The sequence below is a fragment of the Colossoma macropomum genome, unplaced genomic scaffold, assembly GCF_904425465.1.
Source record: "Colossoma macropomum unplaced genomic scaffold, Colossoma_macropomum, whole genome shotgun sequence".
In the NCBI taxonomy this organism is placed as follows: Eukaryota; Metazoa; Chordata; class Actinopteri; order Characiformes; family Serrasalmidae; genus Colossoma; species Colossoma macropomum.
In genome coordinates, this window is record NW_023494799.1 from 28,971,948 (window position 1) to 28,994,342 (window position 22,395).

The 22,395-nt window shown below is 39.0% G+C and overlaps 1 protein-coding gene across 5 annotated transcripts in view; it reads left to right on the forward strand.

Moving 5' to 3' along the window:
* ap3d1 (adaptor related protein complex 3 subunit delta 1) overlaps positions 1-22,395 on the forward strand; it is a 33,629-nt gene that overhangs the window by 7,932 nt on the left and 3,302 nt on the right. The window contains exons 2-33 of one of the 5 annotated variants that reach the window (XM_036586794.1): positions 1,199-1,294; positions 1,467-1,547; positions 2,126-2,206; positions 3,329-3,436; positions 3,697-3,826; positions 4,867-5,006; positions 5,115-5,188; positions 5,288-5,337; positions 5,439-5,488; positions 5,922-5,970; positions 8,010-8,155; positions 8,446-8,594; positions 8,787-9,017; positions 9,743-9,974; positions 10,635-10,780; positions 11,336-11,477; positions 12,314-12,385; positions 12,494-12,569; positions 12,730-12,926; positions 13,036-13,109; positions 14,226-14,397; positions 14,589-14,729; positions 16,969-17,022; positions 17,691-17,798; positions 18,123-18,284; positions 19,861-19,908; positions 20,228-20,248; positions 20,712-20,901; positions 21,152-21,240; positions 21,340-21,425; positions 21,543-21,664; positions 22,206-22,285. In XM_036586794.1, coding sequence (XP_036442687.1) covers positions 1,199-1,294; positions 1,467-1,547; positions 2,126-2,206; positions 3,329-3,436; positions 3,697-3,826; positions 4,867-5,006; positions 5,115-5,188; positions 5,288-5,337; positions 5,439-5,488; positions 5,922-5,970; positions 8,010-8,155; positions 8,446-8,594; positions 8,787-9,017; positions 9,743-9,974; positions 10,635-10,780; positions 11,336-11,477; positions 12,314-12,385; positions 12,494-12,569; positions 12,730-12,926; positions 13,036-13,109; positions 14,226-14,397; positions 14,589-14,729; positions 16,969-17,022; positions 17,691-17,798; positions 18,123-18,284; positions 19,861-19,908; positions 20,228-20,248; positions 20,712-20,901; positions 21,152-21,240; positions 21,340-21,425; positions 21,543-21,664; positions 22,206-22,285 — 3,597 coding nt within the window. The remainder of the gene's footprint in view (positions 1-1,198; positions 1,295-1,466; positions 1,548-2,125; positions 2,207-3,328; positions 3,437-3,696; positions 3,827-4,866; positions 5,007-5,114; positions 5,189-5,287; positions 5,338-5,438; positions 5,489-5,921; positions 5,971-8,009; positions 8,156-8,445; positions 8,595-8,786; positions 9,018-9,742; positions 9,975-10,634; positions 10,781-11,335; positions 11,478-12,313; positions 12,386-12,493; positions 12,570-12,729; positions 12,927-13,035; positions 13,110-14,225; positions 14,398-14,588; positions 14,730-16,968; positions 17,023-17,690; positions 17,799-18,122; positions 18,285-19,860; positions 19,909-20,227; positions 20,249-20,711; positions 20,902-21,151; positions 21,241-21,339; positions 21,426-21,542; positions 21,665-22,205; positions 22,286-22,395) is intronic. The other 4 variants (XM_036586795.1, XM_036586796.1, XM_036586797.1 and 1 more) reach the window with 4 other exon arrangements.

Here is a 22,395-nt window from a genome sequence, read left to right on the forward strand (position 1 = left end):
CTGTGTATTAAATCAAAGGGTGTCCAGTTCTGTTCTTAGTCCAGCACAGCTTAGTGCTTTTCCTGCTCATACATATCAAAGGTGCTTCTATATAGTTCCAAAAAAAGGTTCTTGAACCCTTTTTGATGCCATATACTGCCTTTTTAAAGGTTCTTTGAAGAACCATATACAATAGGTTTTCCATCATAAAGAAGATCCATTTAATCATGCAAATGACCATTTACACATTGAAACAGTTCTATGAGTGTTCATGGTTCTACATGCTGTTGTGGTCAGAAAGAAAACCTCATATCTCTAATTTTACAGTAGGAGGAAAAATCACTCTTAACTCACAATAGAAGGTACTTTTCCAAGTATTTTTAGACTGTTTCCAGTGGTCCGTTCATTGTGTAAATTAAAAAGGGGAGTTGCAGTTCAAGTTATGCAATAAAAGTCAAAAATGACAAAAATGGAGGTACAAGGTTTTTACTTGACAACAATGATACATGACCATTATCTTTTGAGTAATTGCTTTTTGGGGTGTAACTGATTCAACTCGGCTGTTGCTTACTAGCTTTAGTATATATATTTGTATACCAGATTATGCTAGACTCAGGCTGTTTCTAAAATTTTATGTACTTTTTAATTTTTACTTGCCCTAAGTCTGATTAATAGGCAGAGGGAGATTTTTGATTTCAATTTCATTAAGATGACATAGTGGAAAAGTATTAGGCCAAACATTGGCCCCAATATGCTCCCATTACACTATACAAACAAGCCTAAACTCTGGAAGCAAAACCCATTAATGAACAAACTTCTTATCAGTCACAAACAAAAAAATTGATCTGGGGTAATGTGGAAAAACTACTTAATTCTGTGAACTGTATGCTTAAGGCTTTTCATGCTCACTTATAATTCTGTTGATTCAGTACCCTGTAATGACTTATTACATATCGTAAATGAATTAAGGCATCTGTGGTGGAACAGTCTGTTGTTCACCATCATAAATGCTGTGCCTTGTGGAAAGTGTGGTTCGGTTCCGCTCTTCTATCTTGTATCTTTAAATCTCAATTTAGTGGTGCGCTGTTATCCTGAAGCTGCAAAAAGGAAATGAAACTTTCTCAGTGAGCATCATCCACATCACTGTTGGCCTGTTTTTTTTTTTCCCTCTTTATCTCCCAGTTTTGAAATCCAGCATGTTTTCATTGTCCCTTCACAGGCCAAATACATCTCCACGTGCATCGATGAGATCAAGCAGGAGCTCAAGCAGGACAACATTGCCGTCAAAGCCAATGCTGTCTGCAAACTCACCTACGTAAGGCCACCAATCTGTATTACATCTGTCTGCACACATATTGAATTTCAGATAAACCGATTCTTCATATCAGCCTTCGTAACTGCAATTTCTGTGGTGTGTTTTTTCTGTTATTACTCCTTCAATATGTGAATGCACAGTTGTTTGACTGTTTTTTGCTGTGTGTTTTCAGTTGCAGATGCTGGGTTATGATGTCAGCTGGGCTGCGTTCAACATCGTGGAGGTGATGAGCTCTTCCAAATTCACTTACAAGGTGAGAGTCTAGAAAAAAATGGACTCAAACATTCCTCAGGCTTTAATATAACTTTAAATATATACTCAAATAGACATTAATTTTGGACTATGACTGTCAGTTCATCATTAAATGTTCACTGTAGGGGTGCATCATGTTACCAGAATCGTATCAGAATTGGCAGGTTATTTCTTTACATTGCCATCAGACAAATGTTTAGATGCTAATTTAAATTGATATTTTATGATGAATTTGTTCTGATTTTATTTCTTAATTTATTTATTGTGCTCCAGAAGAGCAGAGCGTTTAGGAGACATTGGGTTGCTTTGCTAAAATGTCAATGTTTATTCACTTTCCTGTGTTTATAATGTTATAGAAATAAATGTTATATTTCTATGTAATGCTAATCCAGGTATGTGTAGTTCTATGTTTTTGTTCCAACATTGGTAGATATGTGCATGAAGAAAAACTCCATAATTCCATATTAGTGCATCCTTTGTTCCTTCTATTTTCCAAGCGTGTTAAGGAAACAAAAAGGGGTTTAATATGGTATGATGGGATGTAGGATGATATGTTTTGTTTATCTTAATCTCTCTCAGCGAATTGGCTACCTGGCTGCCTCACAGTGCTTTCATGAAGGCACTGATGTCATCATGCTGACCACCAATCAGATCCGCAAGGTAAGTTGTATCATATTTTCACTCCTTTTTCCTCAGTCTTTAGTTTTCATGCAGTGCACAGTTGAGCTCTCACTGTCTGGGCACCAGTTTGAGTCCCTCTGGTGCCATTCACCATCTGTGGCTGCAGGTTCACAAGAGCACTATTGGCTGTGCACTCATTAGCTGTGAAGCCCAGCAGGGTTCCTCTCCCACCATTGATCTAAGCGATGAGCTAGCCAATCTGGGCATCTGCTAGCTCACACAGACTGAATCGGGCTGTTACTGTTCTCCCTCTAAGCACATTGATGCTTGTTACTGTTCTCCCTCTAAGCACATTGATGCTTGATGATGCTGCATGGCAGGCACAAGCTTAGTGTGAAAGGGGAGAGGCCAAAAGCAGTAGGAAATGACTATGAAGGCATTTTAACCATTTTGCTAATGCAAAGTCCATAGTTTGAAATGAATGGCATTTGATTGTACCAACAAGAAAACATTTTATGCTGTTAGGTATACAACCCTGAATTATGTGAAATGTATGTGGGTTAACATACTACAAATTACCAGTAGAATGACAACTCAATTGCACAGTAATAAACTGTATGGCTCTTTGTCATCTTTTGTAGATGTGGATATTTCACTTAGTGAGAGGCAATAACAGGTTGGGTGACATTTGTTTAAACACCTGATTAAAGATTATTAAAGCAATGAAAATCAAATGTGCACAATTTTCTGCTTTCCCCAGAAGTAGTCAATTAGTCAAAACAAATTTGGTCTGCAAATTTTGCCTCTTTAATTTAGCACTTGAGCTCTATGAGGCCAATGTTGCTAACCAACGCGTAATAAATATGTGGACAAAACTTCCCTCATCTTGCTCAGACCTCTTCATTTAGTGTTTATTAAAGATGCACACAGACTTGTTGATGTGGTTTAGGACATAGTATGATTTAATGTGAACTATAAAAATGAACAAAACCTCACTGTGTAGCCGAACGCTGCCAACACCTGCTTTAGACAACCAATGTTGTGTGGGTTGTCACAATCATATTGACTCATGGACTTACTATGGTTATATGACTAACATATATGAAGAGAAAGTGGGCGATTTGTTTGTGCTTCATACTCTTTCTCTATCTCTCTCACCAGGATCTCAGTAGTCCAAATCAGTATGACACGGGTGTGGCCCTGACTGGCCTTTCCTGCTTTGTGACCCCTGACCTGGCTCGTGACCTGGCCAACGACATTATGACACTGGTGAGGTTTATTATAAATGTATAGTGAAGGATTATGAAGCAGGTGCTTATGAACATCTGTGTGTAATGAAGGGGTCTCCTTCTGAGAGCAAATGTAAGATTTTTAGAAAATGTTGTGCTCTTCCTGCTTGTCCCCCATTTTACTCATTCATGGTGATTTGCACAGATCTTGTTTGTCACAATCACTATCTCCTGATCTCTTCTGCACTTACTCTCTCTCTTGTGCTCTCATTCACCGTCTCACTCTATATCACTTCCTAGATGTCCCACACTAAGCCGTACATCAGGAAGAAAGCTGTTCTTATCATGTATAAAGTGTTCCTGAAGTACCCAGAGTCCCTGCGCCCTGCCTTCCCCCGTCTCAAAGAGAAGCTGGAGGATCCTGACCCAGGTGAGGAATGACCACTGTAAAATCTGTACAGTACTAGTTCAGAAAAGTAGTATGCATCTGTATGTAGAAAAATCCCACAATTTGATGCAGTCAGTAGTGGTGGTGTAAATCTCTAGCCTCACAACAGTTCGATTACCATTCTTAGGATTCTTAATAAAACAGTTCAGTGTATCATTACGTCTCAAATTTCACCACAGTGTAATTCAGTTAGTTCGCTATGATTTCAGAATTATTTGTAATGAGTAATATATACTGAACACATAAATGTGGATGAACTCTGTAGTTTTTATACAGTAGTTAAATATAGACAATAAAACAGTATGCAAGCTTTTATTTTCCCTTGCTTAATGTCTTACTCATTGAAATACTGGTATTACAGATTTTGCAGCGGGCATTTGTACCGTTGCCCGTCATGTTATAACAGCAAACAGCAAACTAGTAGTAGTGGGCGATCGACCAGTTCATCTGGTATACACACACATTTTCCAAGCCGCTTATCCTTCTGGGTCGTGGGGGGAGCTGGAGCCTATCCAAACAGTCATTGGGCAGAAGGCAGGAAACACCCTGGACAGGTTGCCAGTCCATCGCAAGGCAGACAGACATATGCATTCATTTACACACTCTCATCTGGTATACTGTTTGAATTTTTTTAAGGTATTAGTCATGTCATTACTGTTATACCAGTATACAAGTATATCCAGATAATGCAACGTACAGTGCAAAACGACCTGATTCCCTCACCTCTCATGTAGTGAGTTGCAGCCACAAGTTAGTTAGTCCAGTTTATTGTCAAAGGAGCAGACATTAAAAGGTAATGAATTAGTAAGTTAATGGGGGTAAAGTCTCTTGGGGTTAGCTGTTAGCCATTAGCCTAGCTGGCTTTCTGTGTGCATATAAACCAAGACCATCAATAATCTTCATTAAACCATGATAAATTTTTGCCCACACTGCCCACTACTACAAACAAGATATTTGCATCTGTTAAGTTCAAATTTTAAATTTTAAAAGTTTAAATGTGTATTATACGCTCTCTGTACCAGGTGTGCAGTCAGCAGCAGTTAATGTCATCTGTGAGCTGGCCAGAAGGAACCCCAAAAACTACCTGTCCCTGGCCCCCCTCTTTTTCAAGCTCATGACCTCGTCTACCAACAACTGGGTCCTCATCAAGATCATCAAGCTGGTAAGAGGAGGGCGAACTACTGTATATGCATACATGTTTGTTTGTTTGTTTGTGTGTGTGTGTGTCTGTCTGTCTCCAGAGATATATGTATTTGTGTGTGTTTTTCAGTTTGGTGCCCTCACCCCTCTGGAGCCTCGACTAGGAAAGAAGCTGATTGAGCCCTTAACAAACCTCATTCACAGGTAAGATTATCAGGACTGATAACGTGACTGCAAACTATTTTCAGTCAGAATTGAAACATTACACTTCCTTTTCTTTGTTTTCCTTTCCCTTTCTTGTAGTACCTCAGCTATGTCACTCCTGTATGAATGTGTCAACACAGTGATAGCAGGTCAGTAGGATTCCATTGAAATTGACTGTCCATCAGATGGTTGTTTTTTATTAATTTATTTTTTATTTTAATTAATTTCTGTCTGTCTTTGTCATATGCAGTGTTGATTTCTCTGTCCTCGGGGATGCCCAACCACAGTGCTAGTATTCAGGTGGGTCTCAGTGCTTTGCATTCTTGGCTATGGTGTGCTTCTAGTTCTCATGAGGTCAACCCTTTCCACTCCAGTTAAATAAGAAAGGCTTTGTCACTGACTGCAGTGTTCCTCAGTCACCGAAATGTAATTATTTTTAATGACATGATTATCAAGCATCTCAAAGTAGGTTTACTGATCTCAGAACTGTTGATGCATTTGTGTTTATTAGGAATCGGCAGGCAAAAACTGACTCTAGATCAGTGCTCTTATTCTGAGAAGGTTGATAACTGTGTAACTATCAGTTGTAAATACTGGGGCTGGTGTGGAAAGGTCTTTAATATGGTAGTAATGATTTTTTTCCCCTCTCTCTCCATTTCTTCTTGTACTCTCTTTCTCTCTTTCTCTTTTATTTCTTCTGTTCTTTCTTTCTGTGTCTCTCTCCTGTCCACAGCTCTGTGTGCAGAAACTGCGAATCCTGATTGAAGACTCGGACCAGAACTGTGAGCCTTCTGTCAATGCCTGCAGTGTGTCATTCTCTCATTGTCTGCGTGTTTCTGTGTTGGTGCACAGCCCGCCAAGCCCTTAAAGATGGAGGACCTGGTGACCTCCATCGTGGATAACTCGAAGTTGCCTCTGTGCTATAGTTTAGACTACATTATCAAGTGGATTTGAAAAGCTTCTGAAAATCTTTAAATATGTAATTTGTGGTAGTAAAATCATATTTTCCAATTAGGATGTATTGTTAAATTTGTGGATGGCTTGTTGCTGTAAAAGCACAGCCCTGCCAAGTATATATGCCATGAAACAGCATCTCTCTCAGTTCAGACCTGTGTCACTGGAATAGGAGGATTCGAGTTATCAGGCCCCCAGTGAGTGCAGTGTTTAGAGTAGCTTTGCAGTTCCTAGACTGGTGTGTTTTGTATCTTGGTGATTACCTTTTTCATAATTTCCCCAAAAAGGTTCTTTATACATACATTTAGAGGCAATAAGGCATCCCTTATCATATAATATAAGGTCTCTTAGGATCAGTTGCATTACTGCACATTATTGAGAGCTTGATATTGAGCTTTATTTGTGCCATAAATTTCATTCATGCAGATGCTCTGCTCACCTTGCCACTTTTCTAAGACAAGAAAAAAAATGTAACCTGTTTAGAACTAGTGAGAGGATGTGGTTAGAAAAAAAGTGTGTTAAGTATCCTGCCATTCAGACCTCATTTCTCTGTGTAATTGACCAACCTGTTTTGCACTTTTCATTGATCATAGTTCAAATTATATACTCTTTGTTGATGTGGATTAAACATTTTAGAATTGTCCTCATATACAGTGTGAATAATAATCAAGACCTTGGTCGGGGGGAATGAATAGTGGCATAACCATGGCACAGTATTGACTACAGCAGCAGTGGAGGTCACTATAAAGCATTGATTACTGCATATAATGTTCTGTTAGGTGGACACCCTGTAGCTCTGCTTGGAGTTTAGCATAAAGGCTTAAGATTTATGGAGAGCTCATTGTCTTCATAGCAGTTTTAAACCATATTCAGGGATTAGATACTCGTGTGAGATCGATCAAGCTTGGCTTGCATAATGGCTCATTGCAGTCCTGACAAGCTGACCAGTGGTCAAACTGACAATGCCACTGTGTTCTAAAAATTCACCAAAACCGTGTGTCCTGTGTTTGTGTTTTCCCATGTGTTTGTGTGTGTGTTTTTCCCCATTGTGTTTTGTGTTTGTGTGTTCTTACTGTGTTTTTGATGTAATGTAGACCTAATGATGTTAGCTTTTTTCATTATTTACTTTTAATGCATAATTTACAGCACTATGAAAAGGTCAGAGACCAACAATTTCCATTTTTCAGTGTTGGGTGGGAGCGGAAAACATACATTTAACAGAAAATTACATAGAAGCCTCAACAACTATATACATTTTTTTTTCAGTATTTCTACCTTTTGCTTTTATTATAGCTTTTATTCTTTCCAGGATACCAAGCTCAAGTAAATCTTCAGAGCTATTTTTCCACACCACTAAAAGGTCTTAGTCTTAGAGGTTGGTTGCATTCTCAGCTTTTCATGGTTCAAGTAATCCTGAGCACACTGAGTGACGTTGAGGTCTGGGCTCTGATGTGGCCAGTCCATCATTCTGAGCACACTAGCAGCTTCTTTATTTTATTTTTTTTTGTCTTTTTATTTTGTTAATAAATGAAATAAACGATAGCAAATCTCTGACTTTTACACAGTACTGTATAGTAGCTCAGTTTTCTTAACGTTTATCTTTTTCCATGTCTCAACCTACTATATAGTCTAAATGTATTGTTTTAGCATTTTCATAGAAATTTGAGTTTGGAATGTAAGAGTAGAAAAAATAGCCAGTAGACAAGAAGCTCTTGAAAGTTATAGCAGAAACTGGTCAGAAAGTGGACAGATATTATATTCTGTTTTGAGTGTTTTTAATAGTAAATAGCTAGTAGTAGCAGCATTTAAAAAGCTTGTATATTGCATTACTGTCCCTCACTGGTTGAGTTTATGTCATGGGTTGCAGTGAAGTACTTGGGTCTGCTGGCCATGTCCAAGATTCTGAAGACACATCCGAAATCAGTGCAGTCTCACAAGGACCTAATCCTGCAGTGTCTGGACGACAAAGACGAGTCCATCCGGCTTAGGGCTCTGGACCTGCTTTATGGCATGGTATGGTGGCTGCTCATACTCTTTAGCTCTTTGATTTAGTATTTTATTTAAGGCATTAGCAAGGCCAAGATTTCAAGGGTTCAAGATTTGTGCACATTGGAGGATCAGTTGCATCTTTATAATTCCACTGGAGATGCTATACTAAGCAGTGAACAAATAGTAAATCATCTGGTGTTGTAAGGCGTTGCCCTTTTAAGAGATCTTGATAAAGTTTAGATAGCCTATGCGAAGAAAATAAGTTTATAATTTTTTTTTATTTTTCCCTGCTTTGTGCATTCTTCTGTGTCTAGGTCTCTAAGAAGAACCTGATGGAGATTGTGAAGAAGTTGATGTTGCACGTCGACAAGGCTGAAGGCACCACATACAGGGATGAGCTGCTCACCAAAATCATTGACATCTGCAGCCAGAGCAACTATCAGTACATCACCAACTTTGAGTGGTAAGGACACAGTCCACACACATGCAATACTAAACTCTGCAGTTCAATCAGGAAGTGGTCTATTCACCGCTTTTCTCATATCCAATCTTTCTGTCCCTTTCAGGCTGTAATTAGTTCATTGCTACCAGCTTGGACTGTAAAAGATTAATTTGGGCATTTGAGACTTTACTGTCCCACTCTCTTTCTGCTCAGGTACATCAGCATTCTGGTGGAGTTAACTCGACTGGAAGGCACACGGCATGGTCACCTAATTGCCTCTCAAATGCTGGACGTGGCCATTCGCGTCAAGGCCATTCGAGCCTTCGCTGTGGCTCAGATGGCCATGTTGCTGGACAACGCTCACCTGCTCACAGGCAACATGCAGCGCAACGGCATCTGTGAGGTCCTTTATGCTGCCGCCTGGATCTGCGGAGAGTTCTCTGAGTATGTCATACTGTAAATTGATATAAAAGAAGTGGTCTAGAGGTCCAAAAATTGATGTGATTTTAACGTAGCGGGACCTTCACATCAAGTCCACCAACTTGACATGCGTTTTTTGCGTCTGTAAAACTCTGACTCTGTAAATAGGCCTTCAGTCCCATAGTCAAAAGTTATGTCTTTTGTTTAGTTTTTTTGTTTGTTTTTATTATTTTTTAAGTCATATAGTGTTTGAAAGAGAAACTGCAGGATTCTGTGACCAAACGGCGTCTCGCAAGGGTGCAGCAATACCTAAATATGGCTCATATGGTTTATGTCACTGGTCAACTCTCAGGATCGGAGAAATTTCAGCCGATACCGAAACATAGTTGATCGATTGTTCCATCTCTACATAGAAGGCAAGAGATGGTTTGATAAAAATAAGAACGGTGGATATTATTCCAAGCTTTTTATTTTGGATGCATAGTGGTATTGGCAAATTGCTTAAAAAAATCTGGATATTAGACAGATGTTTAGATTTGACAATGTCTTTAACTGATATTTGATGATGCATTTATTGTACTTTAGAAAAGCTTGCTAAAAGAATGTTTAGATTTTGCTGGGCTACCTCATTAACAGTGAGCTTTTGACCTTGATCCAACTCACAATTAGATATTTTGACATCATTCTGTAAATATTGAAGTCAAGTATTGGCTTATTTTAAAGTTGTTACTGTGTTATTCCTTTCTCAGGCACCTGGAGGATCCAAACCAGACACTGGAGGCCATGTTGAGGCCCAAAGTGGCTACGCTGCCAGGCCACATTCAGGCTGTGTATGTGCAGAATGCTGCAAAGCTGTTTGCTACAGTGCTGAGGAAGCATGAGGGGGCGACAGACAGCCAGGCTGCACAGGAGACCAGCCAACTTCTCGTAGAGAGACTGCCACTTTTTGTCCAGAGTGCTAACCTGGAAGTACAAGAAAGGGTGAGGATTGAGTTATACTAGGGCTCTCATATGAATAATTGGTTAAAAAAATGAATTATGGTGAATTACATTAACTTGTATAGTTAATGGTTTATTTGCACAAATTTCACCCCCCACTTTGTTTTCATTAAAAATGCAGTGCATTTTCTTATAGCTGTATGAGTGGAGAAAATAAGCTTCAAATTTCATGCAGCTCATGTATTCTTGTAACTGTGGAGGCTCTTGCGGGGTACATTTTATCTTCCTTTTTTCCTGTTGCTTTTATTTGTTTGCTGCTAATTGATTTATCCTTACATCTCCTGCAAGCACCATTTAAAAGCTATATTTGTACCAGAGGGCCACAATCACAGATTCTAAAAAAAATACAACTTGCAAGCAACTGGGCTGCAGCCTGCCCTACTGTGGCTGGTTTGATAGGTCAAAATAGGAACAATGTCCAAAAATTGTGTGTGGCTAATAATGTAAATGTGTTGGCTTTGACATCACTAAAATGTATATACATGTATGCACTCACAAAATGTGCCTTTCTCCTCCAGTTAAAGTGTCCTACTTAACCCTGCCTTTTATGTGTAGACGATATGTGGGATATACTGACACACAGACACACATTCACTCTTGGCCCAGTGCAGTCGTTTGATGCCACATTCCTGCCCCCTACAGGCATCCTGTATCCTGCAGCTGGTGAAATACATCCAGAAACTCCAGCAGAAGGATGTGGAGGTGGCTGAAGAGGTGTCTGCACTGTTTGCAGGGGAGCTTAACCCTGTGGCCCCTAAGGCCCAGAAGAAAGTGCCTGTGCCTGAAGGGTGAGTCTGCTAACTGGATGCCAGCACATCCATTTAGCTTAGAGGAGCAGTCCACCTGCCTTCCGCAACAGTACATGTTTTCTGTACTGTGAAGTAGTAGTGGGCAGTGTGGCCAACCATTATTTCATTTATAAGTTTTGAGTGTGTGTGGATGTCTTTTTGTGTTTTAATAACAACTGTTTTTAACAACCAAAGTAAATATCAAATGTGGAAAATAGTAAAAACAAAAGGTGTGTCTTGAGTACACTTACACCTTCAAAAGTGAGACACTGTTGCTGAAATTTAGAAGATATTAGTCATTCATGCTATGTGTGCCAGCTTGTCCACAGCTTATTTTGCAGACAAGGCCCCAGCTAACAGACAAAACAATATACCTGAGAGAAAATTTTAACTGTCCAATACTACGGTGAACTCAGTTTTTTGAGTCATTAATAATTTGCAGGAAGTCAACCATATGGTCATTTGTTGGTTTTGAAAAGTAAAAGTGAACAAGCCCTAATCTTTTTACTCCCTTCCCCATTACAAAATCACCAACTGAAATGAGTGCTTTTGCAGTCTGGACCTGGACGCCTGGATTAATGAGCCTCCATCTGAGAGTGAGTCTGAGGATGAGAAGCCCAAAGCTGTGTTTGCTAAAGAGGAAACTAAACACTCTCGACCTCGTCACACTGAAGTAGATGAGAAAGAGCTGGCAAGGGTGGGTAAATAAACATCTATTGAAACACTCCAGCATCAAACACTTAACCTTACATGGCCACCTGTTTTTAGGGCCCTGTATTGTATGTGTGTGCCCTAGTCCCTGTTCATATTCATACTCATTGTTCATTGTTTCTATACATCTTGCAGCATGAATCACAAGATTTTGCTGAACTGTCGTTATCCAGCAAAAGTAACATACAACCTTTGACCTCCTGACTTATAATTTTACACTTTTAATGACGGACTTTTTTGTCGTGGTCACAGGGTCATATGTTTTACAAAAATGCTGCCGATTTGTTTTGCTTATTTGAACTATTAAAATGTGGGCAAGTAACATGAAATATTAACAAAGGTTACAATTATTTTGACATAGAATTTCAATTGAAAAAAATCTGTTTGCTCAGACTAATATGTGGGTAATATTGCTACCCTCAGCACCACTATAGACTGGGGTGTGATTCTCTGCCGGTCAAGCACGCTATGCTATACCAATAGAAGTCCTTAGGCAAGACTCCTTACACTACATTCACCTATCTCTAAATTGTGGATTGCTCTGAATAAGAGTCTGCTAAATGCATACATGTACATATAGTTCATCATCATTTTTCTTGACTGGCAGATTTAAAATATCTAAAATAAACACTCCTGGAGATATTGAAGACAAGCTTTACGTTATTTTGCTTCTCATAAAGACTTCCTTATTTACGCCTTAAGTTTAATGCAGGGTTTTTTCTGACTGTTCTAGTTTGCGGTCACTAGGATTACTATGGACCCAAAATCCTTTGCTCTTACTGGCTCTCCTGCTAATCTTCCTTGTGCTTTCGTTCTAAACAGAGGAGGGAAGCCAGGAAGCAGGAACAGGCCAACAACCCCTTCTATATCAAATCCTCCCCATCATCTCAGAAGGTAAGCCACATGAAAAGAATCAACAGAAATCAGATATACTGTGCGGTATTCTAAAGTTTCCTGAAGTTTCTTGTAAATAAAATTTTTTGTGTGCACTTGTTTTTGCAGGTGTATCAGGACACGCCAGGTGTAGAGCACATTCCAGTGGTGCAGATAGACCTCAGTGTGCCTCTCAAAGTCCCAGGTGAGCCTGTCCTTCTCTATCTAATTACACATATGATGCTAGTTATTGGTTAGAATTGTACTGCTTATAAAATGTGACGCTTAAGCACCTCACACTAAATCAGTTACTTCTTTCATTATTTTTTTTTTTTCCCTCCCACTGTCGCACTCTCCTCACTCAGGGATGCCCATGTCCGACCAGTACCTGAAGCTAGAGGAAGAGCGTCGTCAGAAGGAGAAGGCTGAGAAGAAAAAGAAAGAGAAGAAGAAGAAGAGAGAGAAGCATGGGAAAGGCAAGAAGCACGACTCAGGCCCTGAGAGTGAGGAAGACATTACACCTGCTCACCAGGTGGACATAGTCACAGAGGAAATGCCAGAGGTAAGGCAGATAAATAGCACATTACATTCAGATGTTTCTGATGTGAAACATGACCTTTAAAAGAAGGGAATAGTTCCTGTATTTTGACATTTGTACTGTGTGCCTTCAGAATGCCTTACCAAGTGATGATGATGACAAAGACCCTAATGATCCGCACAAAGCCCTGGACATAGACTTGGACAAGTAAGTCTGCCTTGTATAGATTACAAAGTGTCACTTGCTGTGTAGTCGCTGTCATGTCAGACCTACTTGCTGCATTTTGTTTTGTCTTTTGTATGGCATTTTAAAAATGCCAGCTGCCCTTTACATCATGTGAATATTTCGTGATTAATGGACCAACAGAAATGGTCAACAATTTATCAGGAATAAAATCTGTTTTCATTAACACACAAAGTTAACAGTTCCTTCTCTATATTACCACTTTGAGGAAAAGATGTTTTGTTCTGACTACAATAAAATACGTCCTGCTTAATAAATCAAAGTCCTTTTTTACATGTAGTCGCCTCTTCTTATTTAGCAGGCGGTTTCTGGCAAAAATGAACATACCTTCCAGAATGACTGTTTAGTGTTTGCCTTTTGTTGTATGTTTTTTTTTTTTTTGTGTTGATAGTTAAATATGTCTCACTCATGGTGTTGGGGCACCGTTGAAGGCAGTCTTCAGCCAGCCCACTCTCAAACACTCTTTGATCTGCCTTTTTCTTTCTGTCTCGTGCGTGTCTTCCTACTAGTCTGCTTTCTGGCACTAACTGCAGGTGAGTGATAGAGTTCTATGGGGTAATGTGATGGGCAACCTAAAACAAAGCCCTGGTACTCTCCTGTCCTTAAATATGTCTGTAGGTGTGTAGGTAACAGATCTTGTCCTTTACCTGAGAGCTGTGTGTTTGCGTAGCTAGTAGTAAAGCGCTCATTCAGGATGTTTAATTATTTTGTGCTTGAAAACCAGTGGTTATCTTACAGTATAAAATTATTTTTCAGTGTGAGAAAGCGTCATCATGCCTGGATTTGGTGTCTGGGCTGAGCTGGCACATGTAATTATCTCTGCACAATTCATGCTGAATGATTGCTTTGTAACTGACTCATCCAAAAAGCTTCTGGACCCAGTTAAGATTGCTCCAGCATTCAACATCCTTGCCCCCTTTTTTGTCAAGGCTGACCTTTTCATTTTGTTTTGGCATTTTCTTAATAATGCAATCTGAAAGATCTACCCCTGCTGCGCTCAGCCTGGAAAGTCTAGCCCTGTGCATTGGGAACACAAAGAATGCGTGTGATTGAAAGCTGTGTGTCTGTGTCCCCCTTCAGGCCCCTGGCAGACACCGAAAAGCTTCCAGTGAGGACACACCGCTCCGAGGCTCTAAAGAGCCCTGGGGAGGATGGAGATGTAGAGAGTGTCCCACAGGAGCCCAAGAAGAGGAGCAGCAAAGAAAAGAAAGAGAAGAAGAAGGACAAAGATAAGGACAGGAAGGTATGCCAGGTGAATTTTAGTGTGAGAAGGGATACTGATTCCGACAGGAATGGCTGTTATTTAGAAACAAAACGTGTTGCCTAAATACATTTGTGGGCAGTGAATTGATAGGACAATTAGAGGTATTTTCTAATAAGGCTATCCTAAGTGTGTTTTTTGATTTATAACTATAATTTGCTTTGTTGTCGCTGATGCTCCAGAAAAGCAAAGAGGAGAAGAAGAAAAAGAAGAAACACAAACATGACACAGAGGATGAGCCAACAGAGCCTCAAGCAGAAGAACTGGTCAAATCAGAAGAGACCAATGAGGTGGCAGCTCCACCTACCTCTACATCTGCTGAGGTATGACATCACAAGGTTCTGTGATATAGGTTGCACAGTCTTGTCAACAGCACAGGGATGAACAGTTACAGTTGATTTCATGTCCAGAGAGTTGTTTAGTGTTTACTCTGCTATAAGATATTTTTCTCAGCTTTTAGACATTTGTGTTAATTTGTTGAATCCTGTGTGTTAAGCCACACACTTAAAGATGGTTCTACAAGGTTTCTTTAGTAAAGAAAATGGTTCTTAATAGAACCATGAACATGCCAAGAACCTTTTGCATGATCAAAGCGTTTTTTGCATTATTAAATGGTTCTTCAGATTGATGGAGAATGGTGCTGTAGATGGTTCTCTGTAGAACCTTTTTGAAAAGGGTTCTATATAGCATCAAAAACAATTCTTCTGTTGTTACAATGTCAAGCTTGTAATAATAGAAGATCCCTTTCTGGTGCAATTTGCCTGATTTAAAGAAGCCTTTAATCATGCAAAATCGTGAGTTTTCATGGTTCTATATTTTCTTTACTAAAAACACTTGGAGAACCATTTTTAAGTGGGCAAGTTAACATTAAGCATGGTCAGAACGATATGTTGTTTTAAAGTTCACTAGCTATAAGCTAATATGCTAGCCTTGAGCTAATATACGCTTATGAAGAGCGCTTTTCGTCAGTGTTCTCTATTATGGGGTAAACAGAAAGCTAGATTTATGGAAAAGGAAGCGTCTACCCTATTTTTAATGCACTTCATGCACTGAAAACAGTATTAAAATTAATAATTTTTTTCTTCAATTTTTGAATGTGATGTTTGATGCCCGTGTTTATTGAATTGAGAGGTTCGTTTTGAACTATACAAGATGATATATTGGATTGTTGCATTCCTGCAAAACAGCTCTGTGGTCTTCAAGGTTTGAAGTCTGACATTCCTGGTTTATGCTGTATGCATGTTATTTCTTTAGAGTCTTTGTGATAGGTAATTGTAATGGTCATTTGCTTTTCCTTTTTTTTTTTTAATAATTAATTACATTTTAATTTTAATTGCTATCGGTCTATATAATCCTGTCACAGAGATGATGTGACAGCTGATCATGACCAACATACTAGAGATATACTTGAGTGCTCTGTTAACTGTTCAGGGTGCCAGTGTTTGAATTCTGAAGTCAGTTCATTACTTTCAAAGGAAAACTGAGAAAATAAGCAGGCTAACAATTCAGGGAAACATGGATTTTAGTTGTTGTTTTTTTTTTTTTTCCTTAAATGACTATAAAGTGTGACTTTTGCAAGTATATGTATTATGCTTTGCTACTCTAAAACGGGTGCCTGAACGTCAGCACGATACAAAGACATTGTTAAGGACATGACTGAGAAGGCAGAATAGTGTGTTTGGTGTCAGTGTCCTACCGTAGCACACATTCATAGTTATCTCTGTACATACAACTATAGGTACGATATTTTGATTAAATCAAAAAAACTAAATCAATCTAACAGAGGATAAACAGTGACATAAAGCTGAGTCTATATAACATTAACAACATACTCTAAGGCATAATAAACCTTTTTCAATTTTAACCTCTAGTGCGATCATCTAAAAAGTAAGCCTACAGCCCTATGCTAGTCTGTGCTTCCCCCTTTTTTTTTCCCCCTTTGCTTTTTCCTTCCCTGCAATTAACCAGGTATGTGTTCTCTTATGAACTCTTACGAAAACTCTGTTTATATTATTGAGTGCACATCCCTACAGCATACTGGCAAACACTCTTCTTGCCATTATCTTAAATTAGTGCAGTACTGAGATTCTTTGCAATTAAAAACAATTCTTTACTAATTTATGTTATGATGCTTTTATACAACTATGTATTACTGCTTGGTGGCTCTTGGTTAACTGCATTTCAAAATTCCATTGCTGTGTTGAATTTGCACTAAACTAGGCAGCATGACAGTGGAATAAAAAAAAATTATATGGTAGCACACAGCTATGCCATTAGTCAAGGCCAATATATTTCAAAAGGATGAAAGTTGAACTCATTGGGGCAAACTCAGACCAGAAATTGTTTAGTTAAAGAAATTTAACAAAGGAAAGGTTTTGGCCTGTCACCTGAATTGGCTAGGTTTTCTGATCCTCATATTTCAGCTCGGGGTTTATCACAAGATTTTGATTACTTTGCAAAGTATATGTGCTGCAGTGCGAAGGTCACATGTGTTGGTTGAAACATCCATCATGGAGCTGTTTTCTTAGACTCATCTTCCTCACATTGCCCTCTCTGTTCCAGGCCTCCGATCTGGATTTCTGGCTCTCTAGCACTCCTGTTGCCCCAACCGCCAAGGTCCAGTTCCTCTCTCGATCCTTCCTCTCACAATGTGGTGTCCATTCTGTTTCTCCTAACAAAATCTTTCCCTTTTCCCGTTTGTCTCACTTTGTCACACGTCCCATCATGCTTTTCACAGGGATCGTCACATTTAATTTGTATTCTGTTTGTTAGGTTGTTAGTTTATGTTTGTCTGACTAGCTTTGATAACCATTGTTGTCCATGTTGCTTTGTTGTGAGCAGTGTTTTTGCAGTCACAAACCTAAAGGAATCTTGCTGACAGTTCCTGTTGATCCTGCCTCACACTCACATTGTCAGCTGTTGATGCTGCTCATAACAGACATAGGTCACCTGAAGAACAATTTTTATTACTTTTATTACTGTACTTGCTTTCACTGTAAATAAACTCAAATACTATGCATTGGTAGGAGGATATGAGCATTTATTAATCTACTTTATCATCTCTTTCACCAGTCTCTTCCACTTCAGGTTGATTTGTTCTTTGGTCTTTACTTTCTTCTCAGTGTCATCTTCCAGAACATGGTCAAATCAATCAGCTAGACAGGAATATTGCAGCAAGAACAGACTTGTTTTTGTGTGTGGTGTTTCTTGTGCATGATCTGTAGCTGTGTCAGACCTTTATGTATTAGCTTTGTCACACATGCTGACCTGGAGGGTTTTTTCAGGAGGTAGCAGCCCCAGCCCCTGCCGCAGCTCCAGCTCCTGAAACGAGTTTAGCAGCAGCTCCAGACTCTGAAGCAGATGAGCCCAAAGACGCGGAACCTGAGGAGGCGGTGAGTCATACATAATCTTAGTGATTCCATGTGAAAACGTTTTTGGTGCTCTGTGAGAAATAATAATAATGTGACATTTGTATTTCTGTTGTGATGCCTACTTTTAAGATTTCATAAGCAGAAGTAGTTTTTCATATAGATTCTGAAAAGAGTCATATGTCTCCATTGGTTGCAACCAGTGGAACAGTGGTGACATTTAATTTGAAGCACAGTTCAGATCTTGGGTCTGTATGTTATGCTGTATGTATGTAAGTGTGAAGAAAAGTGGGACATTCAGTGAACTTAGGCAGTAAGCTAATTTTACCTGGTTCCCTTCTTCTTCAGAAATCCTCAAAACATAAGAAAAAGAAGCAGAAGAAAGAGAAGGAAAAAGAGGAGAAAAAGGAGAAGAAGAAGAAGCGGCATCACCATCATCACCACCATAGCGACGGAGGAGGAGAGGATTCTGTACAAAACGGAACCATGGAGGAGGAAGAGCCCCTGCCGGTAATTTCATTCCACCAATCACAGAACACTGCTAAGTAGAACTTCTCTGTTTCCTAGAAAAGCTGGCATATGTGTTATTTTTGTGAAACTTTAAATGAAATTATTCTTTCAGAGTGACCACTAATCTAACTTAGTTTGCACAACTGTTAGTGTGGTATAGACTAGGAGTAAGCAGAAAATCTTTTGGGAGTAGTCAGTTCTGTAATTGACTATTACCCAAGTGCTGGCTTTCTTGAAAGAGAAAAAAAAGAAAGGGAAGTATTATATTATTACGCCACTTCGAAAGATTTTCATGTAGTTTATACAAACAACTTTTAGAAATCACGCATTAGAACAGGGCTGTCCAAGGACATTTGATTTGACCCACCAGAAAGTTGCACCATTCTACTCCCTCAGCCAATGAAAGATCAACTGTTTTTATACCTCTTATTTTTTAGCCTCTTGTTTTTCTTTTAAAATATTTAGTAGTTCCTAGTTTAGTAACAAAACACAATGTTATAAAACCATACATGAAAGGTCTGTTACTCCTGAAACTGTGTAACTGTCTTTGACAATTAAGGCAACAGACTCTGTTAAGGCCACTTTCACACCTACCATACACCTACCTATCAATCTTTTTTATTTTTTATTTTTTTATTTTATTTTTTTTTTAGTTCTGCCTGCTTTGATATGTGTGAACACTCCAGCCACTGTCGGGTCTGTAACAAAGAACTGAACTGTGGTCCTCCAAAAATCATGAATCTCTGTCCACTTCTAAGTGAATTCTTGTTCAGTTCATTGATGGTGGGAACACATTTTAATGATGATCCATGCCAAATGAGGGAAATCAGCATCAGACCATGCTTTCCTGTTTTTCTACCAGCATGTCAGTGCTGTTCTGTTTCTGCATGTTCTGCCTGTTTATCGTCTGACTCTTGACAGATACTCATATCATTCTTGCAGCATGAGCTGCTGCTAATGATGGCAGAACATATTTTTGGTGAGGCATTAGCAACCTGGTTTGGTCAAATTCAAATTGACAAGCCCATCATAAAGAAGCAGATATCAAGTAAGGTTGATTGTGATGCACATGGATGTTAAGCATCTCTGTTTTCTGTTTTTCTATTTTCATGGAGGCAAGTGTGAGTAACCACGATTGTATTCCTGCAAAATTTCTGACCAACAGAAATAAACACCCACATGCATAATTTGTTGCACAGCCATTGCAGTGGAAACCCAACCAAAACAAATGAAAAGACACAATGTCACAACAACCCTGGTGTGGACCAAATGACCTATATGTGAGAACACCCTTAGAGACCACCGGTGTAAACGTGTTTCACAAGACTTAAAACCAAAGTAGTGTGGTTTTTATTTGAGGAAACTATTGGAGTATTTAAAGGGTTCAGTTTCTCCATATGTACTGGCAGTGCGTAGAAACATAAAGCTAACAAGTTGCAAGCTAGCACCCTTGCTTCAGAGGATTCCTGAAGCAAATGAAATGATGAAAGCCCTGAAATTGCTTATATTCACCTGTCACTTGTGTTCTTTCGTAAGTTCTCTGCATTAACTATGTATTTACCCATCCTTTTCACAGCCTATGTCGAACTACTGCCTGCTGGCTGAAAACTCGTACATCAAGATGGTGAGTGTAGTAGGAGCTTGAATTAAATTTGAAGGAATTCCAAATTAATATAAACAGTTGGTGCAGTCTAAATGTGTTCTGAACAGCTGATCTGTATTACCTTCTTGCGATCATTATTGGACATGTTATTATTTATGGATGAAGTTACTTTTACTACTCACTGTTTTTACTGTAACCATTGAGAGGCCACAGGCCTTTTGTTTGAGTTACTATTACTAGACAGTCTTATTGCCAGGCTAGTTGCTAGCTGATCCATTTTTTTAGGACATTCAGATGTCTTAATGTTGCCCTGTTACCTGTCTCCCTGTGTATGTTAAAGATGAAGGAGGATGCCAATCAGGTAATGACACAAAATACACTGATGTAAAGAGGTTTTCACTCTTTTGCTGTGGAATGCTTCAGAATAGTTTGCTGTTCTCTTCATGCTTGAATAGCATTTATGAAGATAAATGCATACAGTGTGCTCCAAAAATATTGACAGTACAGAAAGTTATGCTGTTTGAAATCCATTTATTCAAAGTCTTGAACCAAAACAGTTTCACGTGCTTTTTTTGGTGCTCACTGTAAGTACCGTTCATTTGGCCTCACATTCAGAAAATGTGCATAGAAAGCTTTCAGGCTTACTAATTCCGAGTCAAAGACTCCCTCTTTCTTTGGTCTTTCTGTGCTCCAGACTCTTCAGGGTGTGTTTAAAACTTTAAACCTGTTTTTTCTGAACTGTTCAAACTTGACTGTGTTCTCTGTGCTGAAGATTGTGACGCCTTTTTACAGTAGGGTAAAAGAAAATTGCCTTTTTTCTCCAGGTGTATGATATTCAGGGCAACTTGCAGGACGGCAGCCAAGTGGTCGTGTCGGTCATATTTGAGAACAAAAGTGACAGCTTTCTCAAATCTATGGAGTTCAATGTGCTGGACTCCCTCAACTCCAAACTGCAACGACCAGAGGGAGCTGGACCCCATGATGGTCTCGTCGTACCCTTCCAGCTGCCACCAGGTGCCATTCAAAGTGCTTTAACTGTGCCACAGGTTTTATAATAAAAGTGACTTGTCAAACATAGCTATTTTACATTTATAAACAGATACAAAAAACATTTACAAAACAGAGTTAAAATTGTTTTTGTGTGTATAGTCCAAAATTGTGATGAAATTCAGAAGCTTGGTGTACACTTTTTTCATGTACAATCTAAACCCACATTGTTAAGATTAGTTTTATAAATTGTAATTTTTGCTTTGGTGTTCCACAGGGGTATCAAATGAGGCCCGCTTCATTTTCTCAGTGCAAAGTATTGTCATGCCTCAGAAACTGAAAGGAACCCTCACCTTCATAGTCAAGGTGAAACTGTCTGCAAATAAACAGAACAAAGCTTGTGAGTATAGTTAAAATGCACAGTGTCTCATCAAATACCTGCATACTTTTATTTTCCTGCTGCAGTCGGAAGACTCCTCAACCCATGAAAAACTGGACTTCAAACTGCACTTTACCTGCACATCATACCTAATCACCACTCCCTGCTACAGGTCAGCAACAAGGAACCACTTTTGATTAGAATTCAAAATTCTTGTGTAAAAGTTTGTGTTGCCATTGCTAGTTTTCAGTTTGTTAATGGAAATTTGTCAATGTAATTGTGTAAACAGTGATGCGTACGCCAAGCTGCTGGAGTCTGGTGACCTGAAGAGCAGCTCTCTGAGGCTGGAGGGAGTCAACATGCCCTTCCACCACCTTTTGGCTAGGATCTGCTTCCATCATCATTTCTCTGGTAGGTGTTTTCCCCTAGTAAACACTTTTTTTAAGTATCAGCTTTAGCTTTATTGTAGGGTTCTAATTCACAATGTAAATGTGTTTTTTCATTGTACGCAGATTTTAAAGAATAAGCCTGAAGTGGCCAAATTGGCTGATTTTAGAAATATCTTTCTAGCTGCCAATATTTAAATTGGACAAGCTCAAATAAACAAACATGTTATCACGCCGGTCTTTTTTTGTTTTAAAAGACCTATGATGTGTCTCACATTTCGGGTTTTCTGTGTTTTCGGCTTTCTTTTATTTCCAACGATTCGGCCCAACGCAATTGATAAATGGACCTAATTTACTTTGTTTGTTACAATGTAAACGTATGATTGTGAAAGCTACCAACAGTGGAAAATAGTAGCATTCAACTGAGATAACTGATAACTGATTATGTAACAAGATTAACTTTTTTTTTTTTTTTCTCCAAACACATAAAGCCAGCTCATAGAGCTCATAGAAAGTGATGAAATGTTCATTTCCTCTCACTCACTCACTCTTACTCTGTCTCTCAGTTGTGGAGAGGATCGATTCCTGCGCCTCCATGTACAGCAGGTCAATCCAGGGTCACCATGTCTGTTTGCTGGTCAAAACTGTGAGTTCTCCATTTCCTGTTCTTTGTCACATACACAGATTTTTGACATTTGCATTTAGCTTACTGATACAAGCAATCTAGATTGCTTTAGATAAGACTGGATACATTTG